Source organism: Nelumbo nucifera, chromosome 4 (genome assembly GCF_055504915.1).
Source record: "Nelumbo nucifera cultivar China Antique chromosome 4, China Antique-T2T, whole genome shotgun sequence".
Lineage (NCBI taxonomy): Eukaryota > Viridiplantae > Streptophyta > Magnoliopsida > Proteales > Nelumbonaceae > Nelumbo > Nelumbo nucifera.
In genome coordinates, this window is record NC_142652.1 from 47,117,539 (window position 1) to 47,139,959 (window position 22,421).

Consider the following 22,421-nt stretch of genomic DNA (forward strand, 5'->3'; position numbering starts at 1 on the left):
AGGACTTTTAGAACTCTCCCACGTGAAGAATGGGTGCGGGTAGAAAAGAGTGTCCCACACGGACATGGAAGTGGATTCTGCCAGGGAAGGGGGAACCCCCCAAAGAGCTCGGCGGACAACCTCATCCCAACAACCCAAAAACCCTATCCGACCCGAACATGAATGTCCATTTATAAATAAGTACACCACGCTCAAGGTAAGGGACTTTTAGAATTGCATTCTTTGAATATCTCTTTGCATTGTCTCTTCAGCTCGGGCCAGCACTACCTCAACTTGGTCGTTCCAGTCACATCTCTCTTTATCATACTAACTTGAATGTCGAATTGCCTACCCGAGAAACAACTCTTCGGGCCTCTAATCATTCCCCTAGTTGCAAAATCCGATGCTCATAGCTCTTCCAACATCTAATTCCCTTCAATATGTGTAAGCATGTGTGTGTTTTCATAATAAAAGAAAAAAAAAAGGAAGGTGCAATACAAATACTTTAACCACATAAAAGTGTTGAAGCAACACCACCTGTAAATAGAAAAAAATGCATACCCAAAAACATATAATATACTTAAGAAAATTCAAACAGCTCACACAAACTCTCCCCATGGCCCCATGGCCTCATGGTCCCCTGGCCCTTACTAAAATTGAGAAGATGGTCCCATTGGGCACTAAGCTAGGAATGATGCACCTAATGTCCAATGTGTTGGAACGGCAATGCTTGGCATTAATCTATCAAATTAGAAGCATTACTCATAGCAAAGGTTATTTCCCAATCTTAGTCCTGGCTGAGGTCGTGGGAGAGTGGACTGAATCAGCATTTTCTTATACAAGTTATTTCCCAATCTAACCTTCAGCATTTTCTTGTACAAGGTGGTCAGTGTCTGCTTTCTGACGGTCAGACTCAAATCTACATTGCCCTAGTTCAATCATTACTCATGAGCTGTGTATGCTACTTTGTCAATTGAAAATATGATCTTACCCATCGACTCAAGGCCTCAAAACAAAAGTTTTAGTCTAGTTAGCACACATCCATATCAATCATGTAAACACTAATAACCTCAAAAAGAATTCAACCAACAATGCATAAACAACATATTATTAACAAATGAATCAAATTACAGAAAAGAAAAGAAAAAACAAAATAAAATTATATTCCTAGCATACTGCGGATATGATTTGCTCTGATATTTTTCTCTTGTTGTCTGTCTTACTTGTATGTCCTCCATCAAAAGGGTTCAAATGCCTTATAACAAGGAGAAAAGTTTGAATAGCATAGGCAGCTCCAATTCAAAACTCAAACAAAATAACAAGGATCAACATTGAATTAATTAGGGAGAATGATGGTTCAGCCCAGGGTCAGAATTTTTAGGCCCAAAGTACAGTTGGGATAGGTATTAACTCGGAATTGATAACAATTCATGGGCAGGCATTGGTGTATAGAGTGGGATTTTTAACATTTTGAATGTTTATAGATCTGCAATTGAATTCAGAAATCTACATTGGACATGCCTGTACTTTTCCAAATTAATTAATAGAATCTAATTAAGGATCCTTCTTTAATTTCGAATTTCGTTTTTAATTAATTTAGTTGTTCAAAAAAGAATTGGATCTTTCATGAGTGATCGTCTTGAACAATCTGTTGACGATGAATATTAAAAAAACTAATTTATTTGTGTTCTTTAAAAAAAAAATTGTTTTATTCATATCATACGATAAGATAAAATATGATATGGGGTTAAATTGAATTCTTGCTGAAATTTCTCCAGGTAAATACAAACCTATACCTACCCATCTATATAGAATAGAAAAATTAAAAGTATAGATTACTATGTACTATGTACCGATTGAGCCAATGACTATTCCTGTTGAAGCATATACTCGGGGGGTGGGTGCAGGGCGGACGATTTCAAATGCGAATGAAAGCATAAAACACCAACCCAAATACAATTACGTACAACCAAAGCTCAACTGATGATTTTTCTTTTTTTTTTTTTTGGTGAAGAAACTACTATTTTGACAATTATGGTATTAGTTATGAATCTTTAAAAAAAATAAAGATCATATCCAACACAAACAAAACAATAGATGTCTACAAGTATCTAACTTCAATTAACAAGGAGAGAGAACGGAATGCAAGATAATGATATTTCTCTCAAGGAGAGACAATGAAACTGATTCAGAGATCCTAGAAGGGCAAAGAGAGAGCACTCAAAGCTATGAATGGCAACGGGTAGGACTCCCGTGGAAATTGTCCTACCCATTCCTGAACCCGCCTATATGTTTGATCCCAAATCACGTCTAACTTTTTCTCTCAATTTCTCAATTCCATTAAACACATCCCACCCAATTTGAAAAGTTAATTAACACATTCTACTAAAAAATTTTATTAACATTTAAAGTGTGATTTAAACATGGATTAGCTAATGATAACATCAAAACTCTTAACATTACTTTAAGCTGTTAAGCCATCTCACCTTTTGTGTTATTTAATGAAATACGATAACTTTTATTAACTTTTGTGTTCATCCAAACAAAATAACACATATTTATGATTAACAAATCCAACTAAAATTAAAAGAAATAATATTTAAAATTAGCATTTTATAAATAAATAGAATAAATAATCTACAAAATCTAAATTTACATCAAAAGATGAATTTAATCCCAAAAAAAATGTACAAATAAAATATTAATAATAGAATAATTATCTTAGTACTTAAAATTTATATATTTGTGCATGATATATGTCGTACAATTTGTAAATATTTTTATAATTATTAGTTAATATTTTAATTTATATAAATAGCCTTATATTTATCATTTACAAAAAAAAATTGTTTACAAAAATATTCAACAATATAATATTAAATTGAATCTACCAAACCCACTAATTTACATTTATATGAAAAAATGATTTTCAGATTCAAACTTTAAGAATGAAATAATTATTTTAGTAATAAAAAATTACGAATTTGCAAATGATATATACCTTAAAAAATTTAAAAGATTTGATATGTTTTGAGTAAAAATTATTTATTTTTATAAACTTTTAAATAATAATTTAATTTATATTTCAAAATTTAATATTTGGTCATCCTTTTTGTTAATGTTAAGAAGTAAAAATAATAAAATAAAATTTATATTTGACTTTAAATTTAGTGTTATTAATGTATTTATGACATTTGTATGTGTTTCCCTAATGTATCCAAGTGGTTTCATATATTTTTGTTTGTATCCATGTGTTTCTTAAATGTATCTGTATTCGTATCCATCTCCAATACGAAACTCAACCAACAACATTCAACAAGAATGAACATTACATAAAACCCTTTCATATAAAGAACAAAACAAGATAGTATAAAATTAAGCTACTCAAAAAACTAAGTATAAAATGAAAAAAGCCTAAAAACAATATCTAGAGAAGAAGAGCTTTGGAAAAATGCACTTTGTTCTGGAGGAATTTAGGCAATTAGCAAAAACCAAGGTAGAAAGCAAAGGATGAGAGCTTGAAGCGAGAAATGGAAAGTCCATAGGATTTCAGTATATAGATAGGAAATATTTTTCTTGGAAAAAAAAGACAAAATACAATCCCTAAAGAATATAGATTGAGTGTGGTCTTACCATGGTTCAAAAACATAAAAAAAAAAGTGCCAAAGATATGACCGTTAAAATGCCTTTGAAAATAGTTGGGGAAGATGGAGCTTTCCTTATTTTTGGGATTGATTTGGTGCAATACCACATTCTTACTTTTGAGATCCCACATCCCGCATTTGTCCCATCCCTACCCCTTATTTCCCTTAAATTCCCATCCCACAAACCAAAGAGCAGAAATGTTTGTTGAATGCCAAGAAATAGATATTTTAAAATTTTAACCCGAGTGACTTTGATAAATATCACTTGACTGGTATTTCCAGTAGTCTTTCCAGTATCATATTCGAAGCTCTATAGGAAAAATCAATAATACCGAAAAGGCATTGGTACAGATAGATTTAACCAATCAAAGCACCCAATGAATTTGATTAATTGGTCAACTCTTTTACCATTCCGATTGATTGGCAACAAGTTTTTCCGGTATCATGGTTGAACCCTTCAACTCTATGGATGAATTTGTTTGGTTATTATGCACTAGTTAAATAATTAACTAGAATAGTATGACTAAAATATTAATTAATTATTAATAAAAGTACTAAATAATTAAAAATAATTTAGTAATTAAAAAAAATAATGGAGATTAATACAGATCACAACGTCATGACAAAGAAAACAACTTGGCAAAAGTCCAAAAATAACAAAATTTGCACGTTAGTGTGCATGATAATCACACCTCTCTTAATCTACCTGGGTAGATTTGTAGTCCTCACCTAGGCCTTCACAACATGTGGCATCTCTCTCTTTATCGAACTTGCACTTGTGCACTGAAGCAAAGTAGAATAGTAGATTATAGATTTGGAAAAACTGAGCAAACTTCAGTAGTCTAGGTTCTGGGTTTCTTCCTTCTTCGATCTCGTGTGCCAACAATAGAATTTACCTTCCCTTTCTTAAAATACTTTTCGCCATTAAAACCTTCTTCCAACGTCTGCAACTTATGCTTTTTTGATTCTTGCGATTCAACCATACTGCAACAATTATGAAAAAAGAAATGCAATCAATAAAGCACTTATATATGATCGATGTCTAGACTAGATGTAAAATATCGATTTCCATAATGGCCAACACATGGACACAAGTGAAATGGGGTTGGTGCCACGTGGAATAGTTTCTATCTGCCAAGCATATCATCCTCATCTTAAATGCCTGTGGTATCTGCCATAATATTACAGAGCTTGGCAACTTGCATTAAATTGGAACTTGGAAGAATGTGTTTTCTCATTTAAACAGTAAATTTACATATTTTGGTGTTTGAAAAGCTAGGATATATCCAATATTGTTGGATGTATGATGCTTTGACACGTATCAGTAGATCTGTGGATATTTACCCAAACAATTGGGAAGCCCAAAAAAAATGTTATACGAAAAGTAAACCATTTAATCAACTAATACATTTCTGCAATTATTAATTAATAGCTTAACTTCAAGAAGTAATACCATACTTAATAATAATAAAGATGATGATGACGACGACGAAAACAAAGAAACTTCAAAACAAACAAAAATGGTTGACCCAAACTACAGATACTATTGTTGTAAAGCTCTAAATAGTAAATTCATAGTAAAGAGTTCTTAAAGACACATCAGCCACTACCAGGAAACCAAAAATTTCAAGGAAGTTTCATCCCACAGATAAACCAAAAAAACAGGCTACCAATAGAATAGCAGTATACATAGCTAAAAGGGAATAGCGAAGGAGACGTGAATAGATAAATCTATCCTGAGATATCTACCAAAACAACCATGCTGTTACTGGTTCATAAGTAGGCCTCAACAACTATAAAATGATATAATGTTTTGACAAAAAAGGACAATAACCAGGGTTCTTTTTTCCTGTCAAAGGTATAAACCATAAGGACAGGGTACCACCGTAGTACCGTACCAGCAGAAAAGCAGTACATGTAGCTAAAAACCAATAGTTACGTGTCATACATGCATAAATCCAGCCCAGAATATCTTCACATCATGAAACACTGTTAGAAGCTGACTTTGCCATATGAAGAAGAAAAAGACGAACAAGTGATAAAGAGGACTCATAGGAGTTCCAAGGTAAAACTGGGTTCCTCAGGTGGAGTCCATAGGGTTCTACTAGGACGCACAGACTTCGCCATCCTGTAGAACTTCGTGCAAAAACATGTATTGCAATTGAGTCAGCAGAAATTTCTTATCTATGCAAGAGTTGCGAATTTTCCCAAATCTGGGTTTCAGCAGCAGAACATAAATTCTGGCAGATCTAAATTTATAATAAATTTCTGGGTTATGCTTAGTGGCCTCTGTCTAGGAAGAGTTGAAAATGTAGCATGCGGCATCCATTGTAGAGTGACTTCCCAGATGTAAATTTTAGTTGTTCATATTCACACTCGAATCAAATCTTATTCATCAGCTTCATATTGGATTTGAATTGAATTTGGATTGGAATTGGATATTGTTACAGACCTGAATAGGACGTAACGTAGATTTTGTCTACTTCGAGGGAGACGAGAGACCTCCGATAAAAACCAAACGGTTCTAAGTAAAATTCTTCAATTGATATCCTCTCAAAGAACAATGGAAGTATATATACAGACTCCTACCCATAACTCGTTACCTTACGTGACCTATCATGACACTCTCTCTCACTACTAACTGACCCATAAATAAGGAACAAACTAATAACAGCTTTCACAAATGGGCCCACGTGGCTCTCTACTACATACATGGCCCAACATCTAACAGAAAACACCCACTACCTTATTCTTCCAATTGAAAAGAAGAGTGAAGAAGAAGAGAGGAGAACAAAGAAGGGGTTTGGTGATTAATAATCTGCCACCCCACACTTTTTTATTTATAGCTTTAGGTTCCTTACAAGAATAGGAAATAAACAAAAATTAGAAACAACAAGGCCAGCCGACCCAACTTAAAAGATCTTAGAAATAACTAATAAAAGAAATTAGAAACAACTAGGTGTGAGTATGGAACCACACACACTAGAGCCTGAGTGTGGGTATGGAACCCCACACTCGTGGCTAACCGACTATTTCTTCACTCCCCCTCAAGTTGGGAGTAGATATTTGTCATGCCCAACTTGCATAGATCTGTCTCCAATTTGATTTTTGTGACTGCATGTCTGAGGCGATGTAAGGAAGGCATACTTCTTGAGATGCAACTCGCTCTCGGATAAAATGTCTGTCAACCTCGATATGCTTAGTCCTGTCATGCTGTATTGGGTTGTGGGCAATATTAATTGCAGCTTGATTATCACAATACAGCATCAAAGCCTTCTCATAATCAACCTCCAACTCATTAAGCAAGGATCTCAGCCATAACACTTCTGCAACACCATTGGCCATGGATCAGTATTATGCTTCTGCACTAGAGTGAGCAACAACATTTTGTTTCTTGCTTCTCCAGAAAACAAGATTTCCCCCCATAAATGCACAATATCCAGAGGTGGACCTCCTGTCATCAACACATCCAGCCCAATCCACATATGTATTGACTTATATTTTCATATGACCATTATTCTTGAAGAATATACCTCTCCCTGAACATCTCTTTAAGTAGGCAAGGATCCTTTCTACTGCAAGGTGGGTAGTCCTAGGAGAATGCATGTATTGACTAACAACATTGACGACATAAGAAATATCTGGTCGGATTAGACAGAGATAAAAAAGTTTCCCAACGAGCCTTTGATACATAGTCCTGTCCTCAAGGAGTTCTCCACTTTCTGCACTTATCTTATGGTTAGGCCCAATGGGAGTATCAGCAGGTTTCACTCCTAACTTGCCAGTTTCTTCCAATAAGTCCAGAACATACTTCCTTTGGGAGATGAAAATGCCATGCTTAGATCGAGCTACCTCAATTCCTAGGAGATAGTGTAACTTTCCTAGGTCTTTCACTTCAAATTCCTTGTGAAGGTGTTGTTTAAGGGTTTCAATTTCACCTGTGTCACTTCCTGTTATCACAATGTCATCTATATAGACTGCAAGTAGAGTCAAGGAATGACCTGTCTTCTTAAAGAAGAGAGTGATCTGACTGAGCCTGTATGTATCCGAATTTGTCCAAAGCCAGTCTAAACCTATCAAACCAAGCTCTTGGGGATTGTTTCAGCCCCCGTACAAGGCCTTCTGCAAAAGGCAAACTTTCTTTCTTGCTTCTGTACTATAAGAACCAGGGGGTAACTCCATGTATACTTCGTCTTGCAAGTCTACGTTGAGGAAGGCATTCTTAACATCTAGCTGAAATAGTGGCCATGAGAAGTTTACAGCAATGGATAGAAGAACTTTGATAGTGTTCGTTTTTGCAACAGGTGCAAAGGTTTCTGTATAGTCTATGTCATAAGTTTGTGTGAATCCCTTTGCAACAAATCTGGCCTCATACCTCTCTATAGTACCATCAGCATTATATTTCACAGTAAACACCCATCTGTATCCAACAGGTTTCTTCCCTTCAGGCTGGTTAACTAGTTCCCATCTGTTGTTCTTGACAAGAGCATCCATCTCTACTTGCATTGCTTCCTTCCATTCAGGTATCAAAAGAGCTTCTTGCAATTTTTTGGGTATAGGAATAGCAGAAATAGATGCCAAGTAAGACCTGTAGGATTCTGAGAGACGATTATAGGAAAGGAACTTGGAGATGCAATGGGCAGTGGATGAGTTACGAATAGCAATAGGAAGATCAAAGTCATCTATCAGTGAAGGCTAAGCATCTTTAACAATGGGATCAAAAGTGGGAGCAGTAGTAGTATCTGGATTTGGAGCTGTAGAAGATGTTGGAACTGGCCTGGATTGTTGTTGAGTACGAGAATCAACCTGCCTCCACCACTTTCTGTGATACACTCTCAACTACTTGCATTTTTGACAACCTTCTCTACAACTCCCCCCTTCAGTAACTGGGACAGGTAAAGGAATTCTTGGGGTTGAAACTGAAATCCCTTCCTCACTATTCTCCCCCTGAGGAGAAGCCTTATGATATTAGGGCATATCCTCAAAGAAGGTAACATCCACGGACACAAAAATCTTCCCTGAAACTGGCTCATAACAGCAATATCCCTTTTGATTTTGTGCATACCCAAGGAAAATACACTTAGTGGCTTTGGGATCAAACTTGGAGCGATGAGGTCCAAGGATTTGGACAAAACAAGTACACCCAAAAGTTTTGAAGGGAATAGTGAATAGGTCCTTATCTGGATATAGAAGACTGAACGGGGTTTGCATGTTTAGGACCTGTGAAGGAACCCTATTAATGAGGTATATGGTTGTACGGATTGCATCTCCCCAGAAGCGTATGGGAACATTGGAGTTGAGCATGATGCATCTGGCTACTCTAAAATATGCATGTTTTTTCTCTCAGCAACCCCGTTTTGTTGAGGTGTGTGAAGACAGGTGCTTTGATGAATGATCCCATGATCAAGAAGATAGGATGCCAAGGGTTTTGTAAAGTATTCCTTGGCATTATCAAATCTAAGAATCTTGATCTTGGTTTCAAATTGGGTTAGGATCATCTGATGGAAAGCTTGGGTCAAAAAGGGGACTTCATCTCGAGAGTGCATAAGGTAGACCTATGAAAAACGAGTATAGTCATCAACAAATAATAAAAAATATCAGTACCTCCCATGGTGGGAGTATGGTAGGACCCCCAAACATTGGTATGCTCAATCTCAAAAGGAAGGTTGCTTCTTTTATTACTTAAAGGATAAGATGATCTATTGTGTTTTGCAAGTTCACAACTTTCACATTTCAACCCAGACACTTCTACTAACTCAAACAAGTTTGGAAAAAGACTCTTTAAAGACCCAAAAGATAAATGACATAAGCAGTTGTGCCAAAGCATAATCTTACTACAAGACTGGGAAACAAACAATTTCCCTACTTCACTCTGCTCCCCCTATAAATGTTCCAGCAGGTAGACTTCATTCATCTCACGGCCAATCCCAATCACCTTCTTCATTTCCAGATCCTAAAAAATACACTGATCAAGGAAACAAGTTACCGAACAGTTTTGATTTTTAGTAATACTACTAACTAAAAGTAAGTTAGCACTAAGCTTGGGAACATGCAAAATTGAGGATAGGGTGATGGTATCTGATAATCTGATGTCTCCTTTGCCAGAAATTGGTACAAGAGAGCCATCAACAATAGAAACTCTCTCCTAGAGGATAAACACTAGGTACTAAATAGAGTAGATATGTTGGTCATATGATCTGAAGCACCTGAATCTATTACCCAAGAAGGTCTAGTATTACCTGGGACAGAAGCATGGCAAGCAGTAGCTCTTGTACCTGTATGAGCAAGGGCTGAAATAGGGTGTTGAGATGATGTAGGCTGAGCTGAATTATCATTTTCTAGCAGAGTCAGAGCAGCTCGGACTGCAGCTAGGATATCTAGAGGAGTGCCTCTTGTGCCTGATGAAGTTGTACTATCAGTGTTGACAACCATATTAGCATTCCCTTTCTTATTTCTGAGCTTTGTTGAAACTAAATGAGGGTGCAGCTTCCAACAGGTGTCCTTAGTATGTTTAGGTTTCTTGTAATGTTCACATACTAAGTCCTCCTTAGCTTCCTTCTTCTCCTAATCCCCCCTAGATTTAGGTCTAACTACTGCCAAGGCTGATTCAGAGGGTTGTTGCTGCAACATAACCTTTCTCCTAGTTTCTTCACTATGCACTAGGGAATAGGCTTGTGATAAAGTCACACTATCTCTTGTCAACAACTGCTGTCTCACAATGCCATATTCAGAATTCGGACCAGCAAGGAACTCAAAAACTCTGTTAGTTTCAACTTGCTTTCTATATGTTTGTGCATCTTTCTGACTCTCCCACTCAATTGTTTCAAGATGGTCAATTTCATGCCATAGGGATTTTAAGGTTAAAAAATAAACAGAGACCTACTTGGCTGCTTCTCTCCTTGCCACAATTTTTTAACCTCACATTTCAGCTCATAAGCCCTGGCAACATTAAGAGGCTGCGAGTAGGTTTCCTTCATAACATCCCATATTTCCTTAGCTGTTTTGGCCCACAAGTAGTTTCGGCTGATGTGTGGCTGCATAGAATTGCACAGCCATGTCATCACCAAAAAATTCTCTTGAACCCATTTAGCATAAGTAGGGCTCTCCTTGGTTGGTTCCTTCACATCCCCTAGCAAGAAGTTTAGCTTTCCTCTACCCCCAATAGCCATCATGGCTGATTGGGCCCATTCTAAGTAGTTTGATCCATCAAATTTAACAGTCATGTTACCTGAACCACCAGTCCCAAAAACGCCTTCCCCTTGGTTCTTTAACTCCATTCTAGGTTAGGAAACCTACTGTAATCAGAAAAACTGTACCCCAAGGCTGATAATAGCCGACCTAGGACAAGGATTTTACAGTTACCCAGAACCAGATAACAGTCAACTACTATCCTGGAATTAATATTAGTCCTGGACTTTAGGTTTTTTTTCTCCTTAAAATAGGTGAAAAAGAAGAGATTTTCTAGCCGCACTTCTCTGAATGCACAACAAGGACTTTTTGAATATCAATCTCAAAGAAAAAATAACTTACTTTCTAAAGAAAAGTAGCCAATTTATCTCTTACTGCCTCCAGCCTCAAGAAAAGAGGGAACTTGCCCAAAAAAAAACTGATTGCTTTTACTGCTGTCAGCCTCAAGAAAAAGAGAAGTTTGCCCAGAAAACTGATTGCCTCCTTCAGTCTTCAAACTTGATCAATCAACTACTGTTGACACCTTCAATCTTGATCAAAGAATCGATCTTGATCACTCAATTCCTACTTGATTCTTCCTGATTACAATAAGCACTCTCCAATCTTAGGACAGCTGCTAAAAAACTTCTTGCAACCTCTAAGAATCAGGCAAAGTAAGGATCTTTCTGAACTTCCAGCCCTAAATAATTCTCATGTGGTTGGCTGAATTAAATCCACATGAGAAAACCCTAGATCGAATGCTCTGATACCAACTGGTAAGAAATAGAACTGTTACTGTGTGATCAAAGAAGCAATACAGGTTCGAAGAGGAGAGAGAGAGAGAAAAGAAGAGTGAAGAGTGAAGAGAGGAGGAGAAGAAAGAAGGGGTTCGGTGATTAATAATCTGCCGCCTCATACACGCTTTAGGTTCCTTACAAGAATAGGAAATAAACAAAGATTAGAAACAAACAAAAGTTAGAAACAATAAGGCCAGCCGGCCCAACTTAAAAGAACTTAGAAACAATAAAAGAAATTAGAAACAACTAATAAAAGAAATTAGAAACAACTAAGTGTGGGTATGGAACCCCACACTCGTGGCTAACCAACTATTTCTTCAGTAACATTCCCACCCTCTTAAAATGACCTTGTCCTCGAGGTCAAAGCTTCATCGAACCAAACACAGCCTTGTAATGCATGCAACTCCCCCATGTTCTTCTCACGAACACATGGTTGAATCCAATCAGCTGTTTTTGTAAATAACTTCAGGTGGGATCCTCGATCAATGCGTGTAGATCTCCCATGTACCCAAGCAGCACCACCGCTTGGATTGAGTTCCCCATAGACAATTTCTGTAATTAAATGCCCACCAGCCTCAATTGTGTATTCAACCCAAAGTATGCATGCAATCTGTGGGTAACTGGTGTACAAATGAATGGAGATTGAACCGTTTACCATTGTCCAAGGTGGGTTCCAGAGAATGCCCCCTTCCTCCATCATCTTTGCTTGATAGCGTAGAACTAAGTTTTTGTCCTTTGAAGCTTCTACAAACTTCATTATCTTCCTTGTCTTGAAGGTTTTGGAGATGATCACGCCAGCTCCATGTTCATTTTCATCTCCGGCAATGATGTTGGCATTCAAGAATTTGATAAGCTCTCGTTGTAGATCAATGCCTTGGTTCATGTGGTAATGAGAGGTGATACCGAACCCCATTGTGACTCCGTAAGGGTCGATTCCTTCATAGGACCAAGCTGAGACCCAAGCAGTATTCTCCAACTCACAGAGCTTACTGCTCCCATGGGCTTTTTCTTCAGAATAGAAGGGATCGAAGGGAGGTGAACGATCTGGTCTTGAGCTCCACTAATTGCTGGTAATCACTGTAGTCGCATGTCCTTTAGTTGCCATGGCAGAAACAACCTATTCACTACTGCAGCAACAGTGTGTCACTTCGCCCTTCTCCTTTGAGTGCAAAGACTCCAACTGGTCCAATCTTACTGACAAGCTTTCGAATATGTAATTCATCTGCTCCATCATTCACTGTTGGTTATGGCCAACAATCGGATCTTTCCTTGCAATTGTGCAAGCCGGTGCTCAAAACCGGAAATCATAATCTTGGCTCTGATAAAATCTACGCTACGTAGATTTTGTCTACTTCAAGGGAGACAAGAGACCTCCGATAAAAACCAAACGGTTCTAAGTAAAATTCTTCAATTGATATCCTCTCAAAGAACAATGGAAGTACATATATACAGACTCCTACAACTACCCATAACCCATTACCTTACGTGACCTATCATGACACTCTCTCACTACGGACCCATAAATAAGGAACAAACTAATAACAGCTTTCACAAATGGGCCCATGTGGCTCTCTACTACATACAAAGCCCAACATCTAACAGAAAACACCCACTACCTTATTCTTCCAATTGAAAACATATTCAATAAGTGGGCCCACTAATGGACCCTAATGTTAGGCCGTAATAGATATTGAATATTATAAAATATCGTCTTGTACATCATGAACAGAATAAAATAAAAATAACTTATATCATACTTGAACTTGTGAGTATTTTGTTAAAAACCATGTTAGAACTAATTTTACAAACAGATATGAGATCATATATGATTGGGATATGAATGGATCCATATTCAATCCACTTTTAAAAAGATGGAATTTGGATCATATTCAGATTTAAATTTGGATCACCTTTAACAAGTCCATTTGCTGTGTTGGGCGTCTTAAGGCTTCTATTTTATCAAAATCCTTTTCTAACAAGGTCTGGCCAACCATTCTCAAGACAAGAAGCTTTGTAATCACAGGTCCTAAACTTCATCTCTAATTTTCCTTATTTAGAGAAAATAAACACCCTCTCCAACCTGCTATTCAATCCTTTAAAGATCTGAAACCATTCACCTCCTACTTTTCAGATCTAATCCTTAGTCCACCATTTTTAACCAGTAGCACACTCTCCTCCCATCCTGCATCACCTTGTGCCCACATTATAGGTACACTAGATTCCTTGATAGATAATTCCATCAAGTGATTGCATGACAGAAAACACAAGAGAAAAATAGGACATATCCGCTCGCTGATCTTATTTTCTTTTTTCTTATATTTCTCATATCCTGCAGTGGACCACTTATAATAGGGTTAAGGCTTTGTTGGGTCGAGTTGAGTTGTCATACCTTGTCTTTTCCTTCATGGAGATATTTTGAGAAATAGACTTTTGTTGAGTTCTTGTGTAATATTGAGTAAAGGGATCATTTCTGCTGCACTTTTCAAACTGCAATTCATTGAAACATGAAACTGAAACAAATTAACTGGAAAATCCCACCTTAAAGCTTAGCAGAGAGATAAGGATCCAACCTCTAGAAATGATTCCACAGATTCCTCATCTTTTGGTGAAAATGCGACTTCATCTCGTTTCTTCTGCACATACTCAACATTCCGTTGAACCTGCATTTCCAGGATACATACATCTTATACTGTAACATTATACTAACAAGAAGTAACATTAGCAATATGGTAATCCTATCAACTAAAATTTCCCGATTTCACCAACAAATCCCTTTCAATCATGGGAAGGCCTCCCTGGAATTAATAGGAGATAGTTTTGTCAGCAAAAAGAGTTCCAGCAATGCCAATTTCTCTGAGAGATTGGAATGTCGTGTTAACAATATCTAAGCAGACAACATAAGCAACAAGGTAACCAACAAGCTCCTTCACCCACTGACCTGATCTATCAGATGCTTCACTCGATGCCGTATGACTTCAGAAGTTGCTTTCTCATGGAACTTTTTCAAAAAAATGAGGGTAATAGTTGCTAGTTCAGGGAAGGATATATGGCAGCTCCACTGAGAAAGATGCATTGATAGCAGCTTGATTGCAGAAAGAACACACTCTCCTTGAAAGCACTGTGATTTTAACCATTGTTTTGGCACCTGTCATGAAAATTAATTCAGTGTCAGTCACTTCATGAATGTAACAATCTAAGACAGTGCATGGAGCAAGGTTCAAAGTATCAATGTGATAAACCCCGTATCAGGCGTATCGCATCATTCCAGAGGAACACTGAAACACTAAATAAGAGTTAGGACATCTGTCCACTTTTAAAGGCTAATACTCTTCCTAGAGATGTCCTAACTCAATTGTTGAAACATTTTTTTATTAGATCTTAGTATATTGGCCAATCAAAACGCACAATACTGAAAAATGAGAAGAGCACAAGAAGGGAAGATTACAAAATTAGGAAAATAAAAAAAGAATCATGAAAAAAAACTTCACAGTTTGAGGCAATGGAATAGATAAAGAACAAATATATTTTAAAGTTTTTTTTTGATAAATATATATTTTGAAGTTACCCTGGTAAGCCTAAGTAGCCTCAAATCACTCTATAGATATGGACCCCAAGACATAATGATCTAAGTAGATGATTTGAATCAACAATTGGTCCTCTAATAATTTCTTACTATTTCAACCCATGTCCCCTGTTGATGGTTTTAGTTATAAGGCTGGTAATTTGGATTGTCCAGAAAGGGTAAAATGGTAAATAGGTATTTGAGTCTTTTCAAGGGTAAAACTGGTTTTTAGAAAATGGAATTAATAATAAATCTTCTAGTTAATTAATGTCTTGGTGAGAGTAGCCAATACTTGAATCCTTTTTTGGTAATAAATAAATAAGAAAACTTTTACTAAAAAAGAGGGAGATAAAGAGAGGAAAGAGAATTCCATAGTTTTCAAGGTGCCAAGGCGACAAAGGGGACATTGTTGCCTAGTCACCAAGGCAATGGATTTTTTTTCAGTAAAAAACATATATCTTAAGGTAGTTCCCTAGGTTCCATTTCCATAATCATATCTCCTTAATAATTATTCATAAGGATAACTACACAGTTATTGGGTGGTTATGGAAGCATTTGTATGGGAAAGCACCAAAGATGTAGAAACTTTCAGGAAATTTGTGGAAAGAAACTGAGTGTTTGAGTTCCTTACAGGACTCAATCCTGAATTTGATATTACAAGGCAGAATATCCTGGCCAAGGATGAAGTGACACTTGCTCAAGCATACTCTATGGTGAGCAATGAAGAGAGCAGGTGACAGGTATAGCTACAGACCCCACCTCCTCCAGAACATTTTGCACATGCCGAAATAAAACCAAAGGGGCTAAATGAAAAAAAGGAGGTGATATGTGAATATTGCAAGAAGCCGAAACATACAAAGAATTCTTGTTGGAAGTTTCATCCAAATCTTCTTTCTGAGAGGTTTCAGAACAACTTTAAGTAGGGTGGTCAGTCTGGAAAGCCCAAGAATGCAAATGTTGCTACAGTATCTAAATGTGAAGAAAAATCTGTTGTGGATCAGCTGGCAGCAGTGAAGGCAGAATTTGAGAGATATGGGAAGTTGATAAACCACTTGGAGTCTATTGTTGCATCTTCCTCCTTAGGCACCCCCTCTACATCCGCTTTTTCCCATTCAGATATTTGTGCTTCTGCAAATCATGCTACAGCCTCAGGTAATCGTAAAATTCCTTAAATCATAGATTCTGGTGCATCAGACCATATGACTAGCATACCCAACCTTTTTTGTTCATACCAGCTTCTCTCGGGTAGAGAGAAGATTTCTCTTACAGATGGGTCTCTTGCTCCCATCTCTAGCAAGGGGAATATTAAAGCCTCTGACTCACTTGTATTATCCTCTACAATTCATGTTCCCAAAGTTAACACTAACATTTTATCTGTTAGTAGTTTAACAAAATCAATGAACTGCAGCATAACCTTCTTTCCTACTTATTGTGTTTTTCAAGAACTGAAGTCTTAGAGGACGATTGGGAGTGGCCATGAGGCGAATGGGATATACATGCTGGATGTCTCTAATCAAAGTCTTGGATTACCTAGTGGTGTAGCTTTGGAGTCTGTTTTATCAGAGTCAGTTAATAGAGTCATGATATGTCATTTCTAATTTGGTCATTTGTCTTTTTCAGCTTTGAGTCATTTGTTTCCAGAAATGTTTAAGGGAATATCCCTATCGAGTCTTCATTGTGAGTCATGTGAACTTGCAAAACATTGTAGACAATCATTTTCAGTGAGTAATAAAAAATATGTTTCTCCTTTCCATATTGTGCACTTTGATGTGTGGGGGCCATATCATTTATCTGCTATGGGGGGTTATAAATATTTCATTCTTTTCATTGATGATTTATCTCGTTACACCTGGATTTACCTTATGAAATCCCGGGATGAAGTACCATATATTGTACAAAAATTCATGAACTTATACTTACAATTTAACATTCGAATCAAAATATTCCGATTTGATAATGCAAAGGAATATTTTGAGAAGAGCCTTTCCTCCTACTTTGATACCTTTGGAGTTATTCATCAAAGTTCCTATTCCTACACTCCTCAACAAAATGGAATGGCGAAAAGGAAGAACAAACATGTGGTTGAGGTTGCGAGGAGCCTCCTTTTTGCTTCCCATGTTCCTATTAAGTTTTGGGGTGATGCTGTCCTTACAGCTACAGACTTGATAAATCGAACGCCTTCTCGGGTTCTAGGGTTTAAAACTCCCTTTAGCTAGCTTTTCCCAAATGAAGATCTCTTCTCTCTTCCTCTCATGGTGTTTGAGTGCACTTGCTATGTTCATGTTCACAGTCATCAAAGACATAAGTTTAAGTTTAAAGCACACAAGTGTGTCTTTTTGGGATATGCCTCCACACAAAAGGGGTACTGTTGTTTTGATCCGATTCGTGGCACTCGCTTTGTTTCTAGAGATGTCACATTTGTAGAGTCTGTTCCTTTCTTTGGTACTTCTCTTAAGGGAGAGCATTCAGAGAAGTTGTTTGCATTGTCACCATCTGTTCCTCTTGCAATTCCCATTGAATCTTTTACAGAGTCTCCTTCAGTCGAGTCATCCATTCCTGCTCCCCCCTCCTCCTCATCCCCCTACTTTTTCTTCCCATCCTATTGTCCAAAGGTGGTACCAAAGACAAAGACTCAGAGGCATGCAAGTTGTTTCCACGCCTTCAGATGTGCCTCTTGCTCCTCCCATCACTACTGAGGTAATAGGTCAGTCCTCTTCTACCACTTCGGAAACCTTCCCTGACCTTGATCTCCCTATTGCCCTTCGCAAAGGCAAACGGAAATATACAACTCATTGCATTTCCAAACACCTGTCCTACAGCCTTCTTTCCCCTTCCTTGCCTCTATTTCGACAAATGTGACTCCCAGATCTGTCCCAGATGCCTTGTCCAAACCAAAATGGAGGGATGCTATGATGACTGAACTAGATGCTTTGCATAAGAACAATACTTGGGAAATTGTGGATTTGCCTGAGGGAAAGGAACCAGTTGGTTGTAAGTGGGTGTTCAATATTAAGTATCATTCTGATGGTACTGTTGAGAGATATAAGGCTCGTTTGGTTGCTAAAGGATATACTCAGATGTATGGTCTTCCCTAGTAGCCAAGATGACTTCAGTTCGAGTTTTGCTATCTTTAGCTACTACTTTTGATTGGCCTCTTCATCAGTTTGATGTAAAGAATGATTTTTTGAATGGGGACCTACATGAAGAGGCCTATATGTCTTTACCTCCAAGAGTGTATGGGAATGAGATGCAAGGAAAGGTTTGTAAACTGAAGAAGTCTCTTTATGGCCTTAACAATCTCCTAGAGCTTGGTTTGACAGATCTCGGGCTGCTTTTGTTGCTTTTGGGTACACACAGACTCAGTCGGATCATACTTTGTTTGTTAAGATGAGAGATTCCTTAGTGACCCTTCTGATTGTCTGTGTTGATGATATTGTGGTTACTGGTAATGATACTCAGAAAGTTGTTCATCTCAAAGGTTTTCTTAACATTAAGTTTGAAATTAAAGACTTAGGAAAACTCAGATATTTCTTGGGAATTGAAGTTGTCAGATCTAAGGATGGTATCTTCATTTCCCCATGGAAGTATGTTCTTGATCTCCTTGCAGAGACTAGCAAACTGGGTGCTCGACCTGCTTCTACTCCTATAGACCCAAATCATAAGTTGTCAGCTACTGAAGGTGAACTATTGTTTGATAAGGGAGTGTTCCAGAGACTAGTTGGGAAGTTATTGTACCTTTGCATGACTCGGCCAGATATTTCCTATGCAGCTATTGTAATTAGCCAGTTTATGCATTCTCCTAGAGATACACATTTAACAGCTACTAAGAGGGTTCTGTGCTATCTAAAAGGGACTACAAGGAGAGGTATCTTGTTTGCTAAGCATGGACACATGAAGCTGGAAGCATACACTAATGCTGACTGGGTCGGGTGTATTGATGATAGGAGGTCCACTTCAGGTTACTGTACTATGGTAGCAGGGAACTTTGTATCATGGAGGAGTAAGAAGCAGTATGTAGTGACAAGATCCTCAGCTGAAGCGGAGTACTGGGCAATGGCACATGGAGTTTCAGAACTTTTGTGGTTAAGATCACTTTTAGAAGAATTGGGTATAGATTATGAGAAGCCAATGATGTTATATTGTGACAACCAGGCTGCTATCAACATTGCACATAATCCTGTTCAACATGACAGAACTAAGCACATTGAAGTTGACAGGCATTTTATACGAGAGAGAAAGTTGCCTTAGGAAATGTTTGTCTACCATTTGTTGCTTCTGAAGAACAGTTGGCTAATGTTTTGACAAAAGGTCATCCTAAAGGAAAGTTGGTTCACTATATAAGCAAGCTGGGCATGATGGATATCTATGCTCAGCTAATGTTTTGACAAAAGGTGATCCTAAAGGAAACTTGGTTCACTATATAAGCAAGTTGGGCATGATGGATATCTATACCCATTAATGGGCCCTAGCCCATTAATGTCTTTCCTATTAGTTCTTTCTTGTTATGTTTTCTTATTGGGCCTTTTCTTTATGGGCCTTTAGCTCTTGTTTATGTTTTCTAAGTATAGTGCTGATGTGGATGCCTACTTAAGGGCAACCTTTCTTCTTGCAAGATTTGATTTATAGATGCTCTATTTCTGAACCTTGGATTCTTGTGGTTATATCCAAAGTTACATGAGATTTTCAAATAAATTATGAGAGCCTCAGAATATTGAAAGAAATTGAACAACTCCTGAAAATACTTTTAGATCATCTTTTCCAGGAAGGAAAGAGGGGGGAAGGGGATGAAGAAGGGGAAAAAACAGATTCAGGATGTTTTTTGTTGGATCTAATTGCCAAAAACCTGTCTCTAATGCAGACATGTCATTATGCTAACTGCTTAGAACGAACCTTTATTAGTAAATATCCAGCTGCTGAGGTAGAACTTCCACGTTCCACCTCAGAGCCATATCATCATGAGAAAAACATCACACAGAAGACCACTACAGTGTTAGCATCCTTAGTATTCCTCTAATCAGTACATAAGTTACTTAAAAAGAACATAACAGCAGATTAGATACCGACAGAAACAGGGATATAACTGCAAAACTAGGATGAGGGAACTTGATACTTTATTTGTTACTTCCATACCTTTAGGACAAATGAAAAATCAAAGGCCTTTTCAGGCCTTGCACCTGCCCTGCCACTCCCACAATATTCTAGAGCACCAAGTGCCAATGAGGTGATAGGAATGAAAACCCCACTAGAAATAGAGAGTTCATTGAGCATTTGAATGCATTTAAACCTCAAAAGCAGATATCGAGGCCCAGGAAAAAGATAAGCTACTCCACTTATAATTTGAATGATCAAGTATAGCAATGGCTGAAGATCATGATCCTTAATATTTTTTGATAGAAACTTAACCCAGAGATTGATGCAGTTTATATACTGCCAACTGCATATCTTCTTGAGTACTTCCTGAAACCAAAGAAATAATTGAATTAGAACATAAGGAAAGACACCTTCAGTTTGTCATAGAACAAGTAATATCATGAGTACCTAATCAAAGCCAGAAACATTTACAGATTTGTAAAACATTAGATAAATATAACCACATTGTGGTAATACATGTCATAATTAGACCTACATTCCTTAACACAATTCCTGGACTCAAACCCAAAATTATATAATATTTGATTGTGCCAAGTGTCAATCACTACATACTATAATCAGTCAAACATCATGTGCTCATGTGTTCTGTTACTATCAACTACAAAAGGTAACACAAAATACCCTGAATACATTTTCTTGTAAACTTTGCTTTAGATTTTTGACCTCTCAAGAAGCCCTCTGGATAAAGCTTCTTTCTGCCAAATATCACTCAAATAGATTAGAATTTCCTAGGCAGTTAAGCAGAAATCTATGTACTACTTGGAGATCGACTTTCAAAGCTTGGATGTGCATCAGTGAAGAACTTTTCTTCTAGTTGCAAAGGAGTCAAAATTCAGTAAATGGTCTATTCCCTGGATACAGGGTCCTAATGGGCCCTATGCTTCTCTTAGTCCTCATAGAGAGATTTTTTAAATCTCACTGTTGGAGACCAGATCAATCAAGATTCTAATTGGTACCAGAGAAAACAAATCTTTCTTTAGTTAAGATATTACCAGGAACATTCTCAATGCCCATATATTGAGGAATAATACTCAAGGGCAATGGGTTTGGAGACCTTATAGGGAAAGTAACTGTAACTTAAAATCCTACTGCATTAATAGCAAGTAAGGAGCAAAAGCTTTTACCAGGAGATAGTTAAAAATCTGAGGCATGTTTGGAAGCTTAAAATACACCCTCGTTATAGGCTTTTCATGTGGAGTCTTCTTAGACAATTCATTGGGTCTAACCAGGGCATTTGATTTCATCATCCTCTTGAGTCTTTCTCAGATCCTTGGTCCATTTTGAATCACCTTCCTCTTGCATTCTAGTAATTGTGTAGAGTTCCTGGAATGGGTCACTGTGGCAAGGTACTACATATTGTATTCTAGAAATTCTCTCAATTTTAAAAACTGTGAAAAGTCTGTATTCTGAATGGTCAATAGATCAATTGGATCTGCAACAACTCAAAGCAAATCAGATAAGAAGATCTGATTGATATCTCTAGTTCTAAATCACCTGGTCTTTTTCATTTCCTGTGTGATGAAAAACTCGAGTCATGCTTCAATTGGTTTGGTTTGTTTATCTTATAACAATTTTTTTGTTGCAGGTGCAGATCCTTTTTGGTTAAACATGGTGACATTGAAGCTGAATTGCATTTGATTCTCAGTTTTGGTAAAGGAAAGGTTGGTGAGCCCTAAGAGTGAACTCTGACTCCATGATAGATATACAGGCCTTTTGCAATCTGGACTTTGATATCCCTTGGGGATGTTTTATTTTATTGGACAATACTAAGTTGTGATATACAGATTTGGATGTGGGTTCTTTTGTTCATATCAATAGGGACGCAATAAGCCTGCTCATCAGATAACTACCTATGATTTTGGTTTGAACGGGGAGAATTTTTAGTTGAATGTTCCTCCCCCGTGGCTGCTTGGATGGTGAACATTATAAGCTATACCACTAAAAACTTCCAAGAAGTGAGGAATTGTAGTGAATGTTGTCGAAGCAAGGGGTGGAAAGGAGATGGTTATGCTCATTCATTCTGAAAATTACATAGATACTAAGTGAAGGCCCAATAAATGATGAGTTCAACCTTGGGAGATGAACAATATAAGCTATACCACCAAAAATATTAATTTGGAA

At 37.3% G+C, this 22,421-nt stretch overlaps 1 protein-coding gene across 2 annotated transcripts in view; it reads right to left on the bottom strand.

Annotated features, from left to right (window-relative positions):
• Positions 1 to 4,143: 4,143 nt before the first annotated feature.
• The window catches only part of LOC104589409 (Noc2p family), a 63,735-nt gene continuing 45,457 nt past the window's right edge, over positions 4,144 to 22,421 (bottom strand). For both annotated transcript variants that reach the window (XM_088903627.1, XM_088903628.1), the window contains 5 exons: positions 20,280 to 20,606; positions 14,526 to 14,732; positions 14,158 to 14,247; positions 13,977 to 14,074; positions 4,144 to 4,607 (listed from right to left, as the gene is read on the bottom strand). In XM_088903627.1, coding sequence (XP_088759753.1) covers positions 4,466 to 4,607; positions 13,977 to 14,074; positions 14,158 to 14,247; positions 14,526 to 14,732; positions 20,280 to 20,606 — 864 coding nt within the window. In that variant the 3' untranslated portion in view covers positions 4,144 to 4,465. The remainder of the gene's footprint in view (positions 4,608 to 13,976; positions 14,075 to 14,157; positions 14,248 to 14,525; positions 14,733 to 20,279; positions 20,607 to 22,421) is intronic.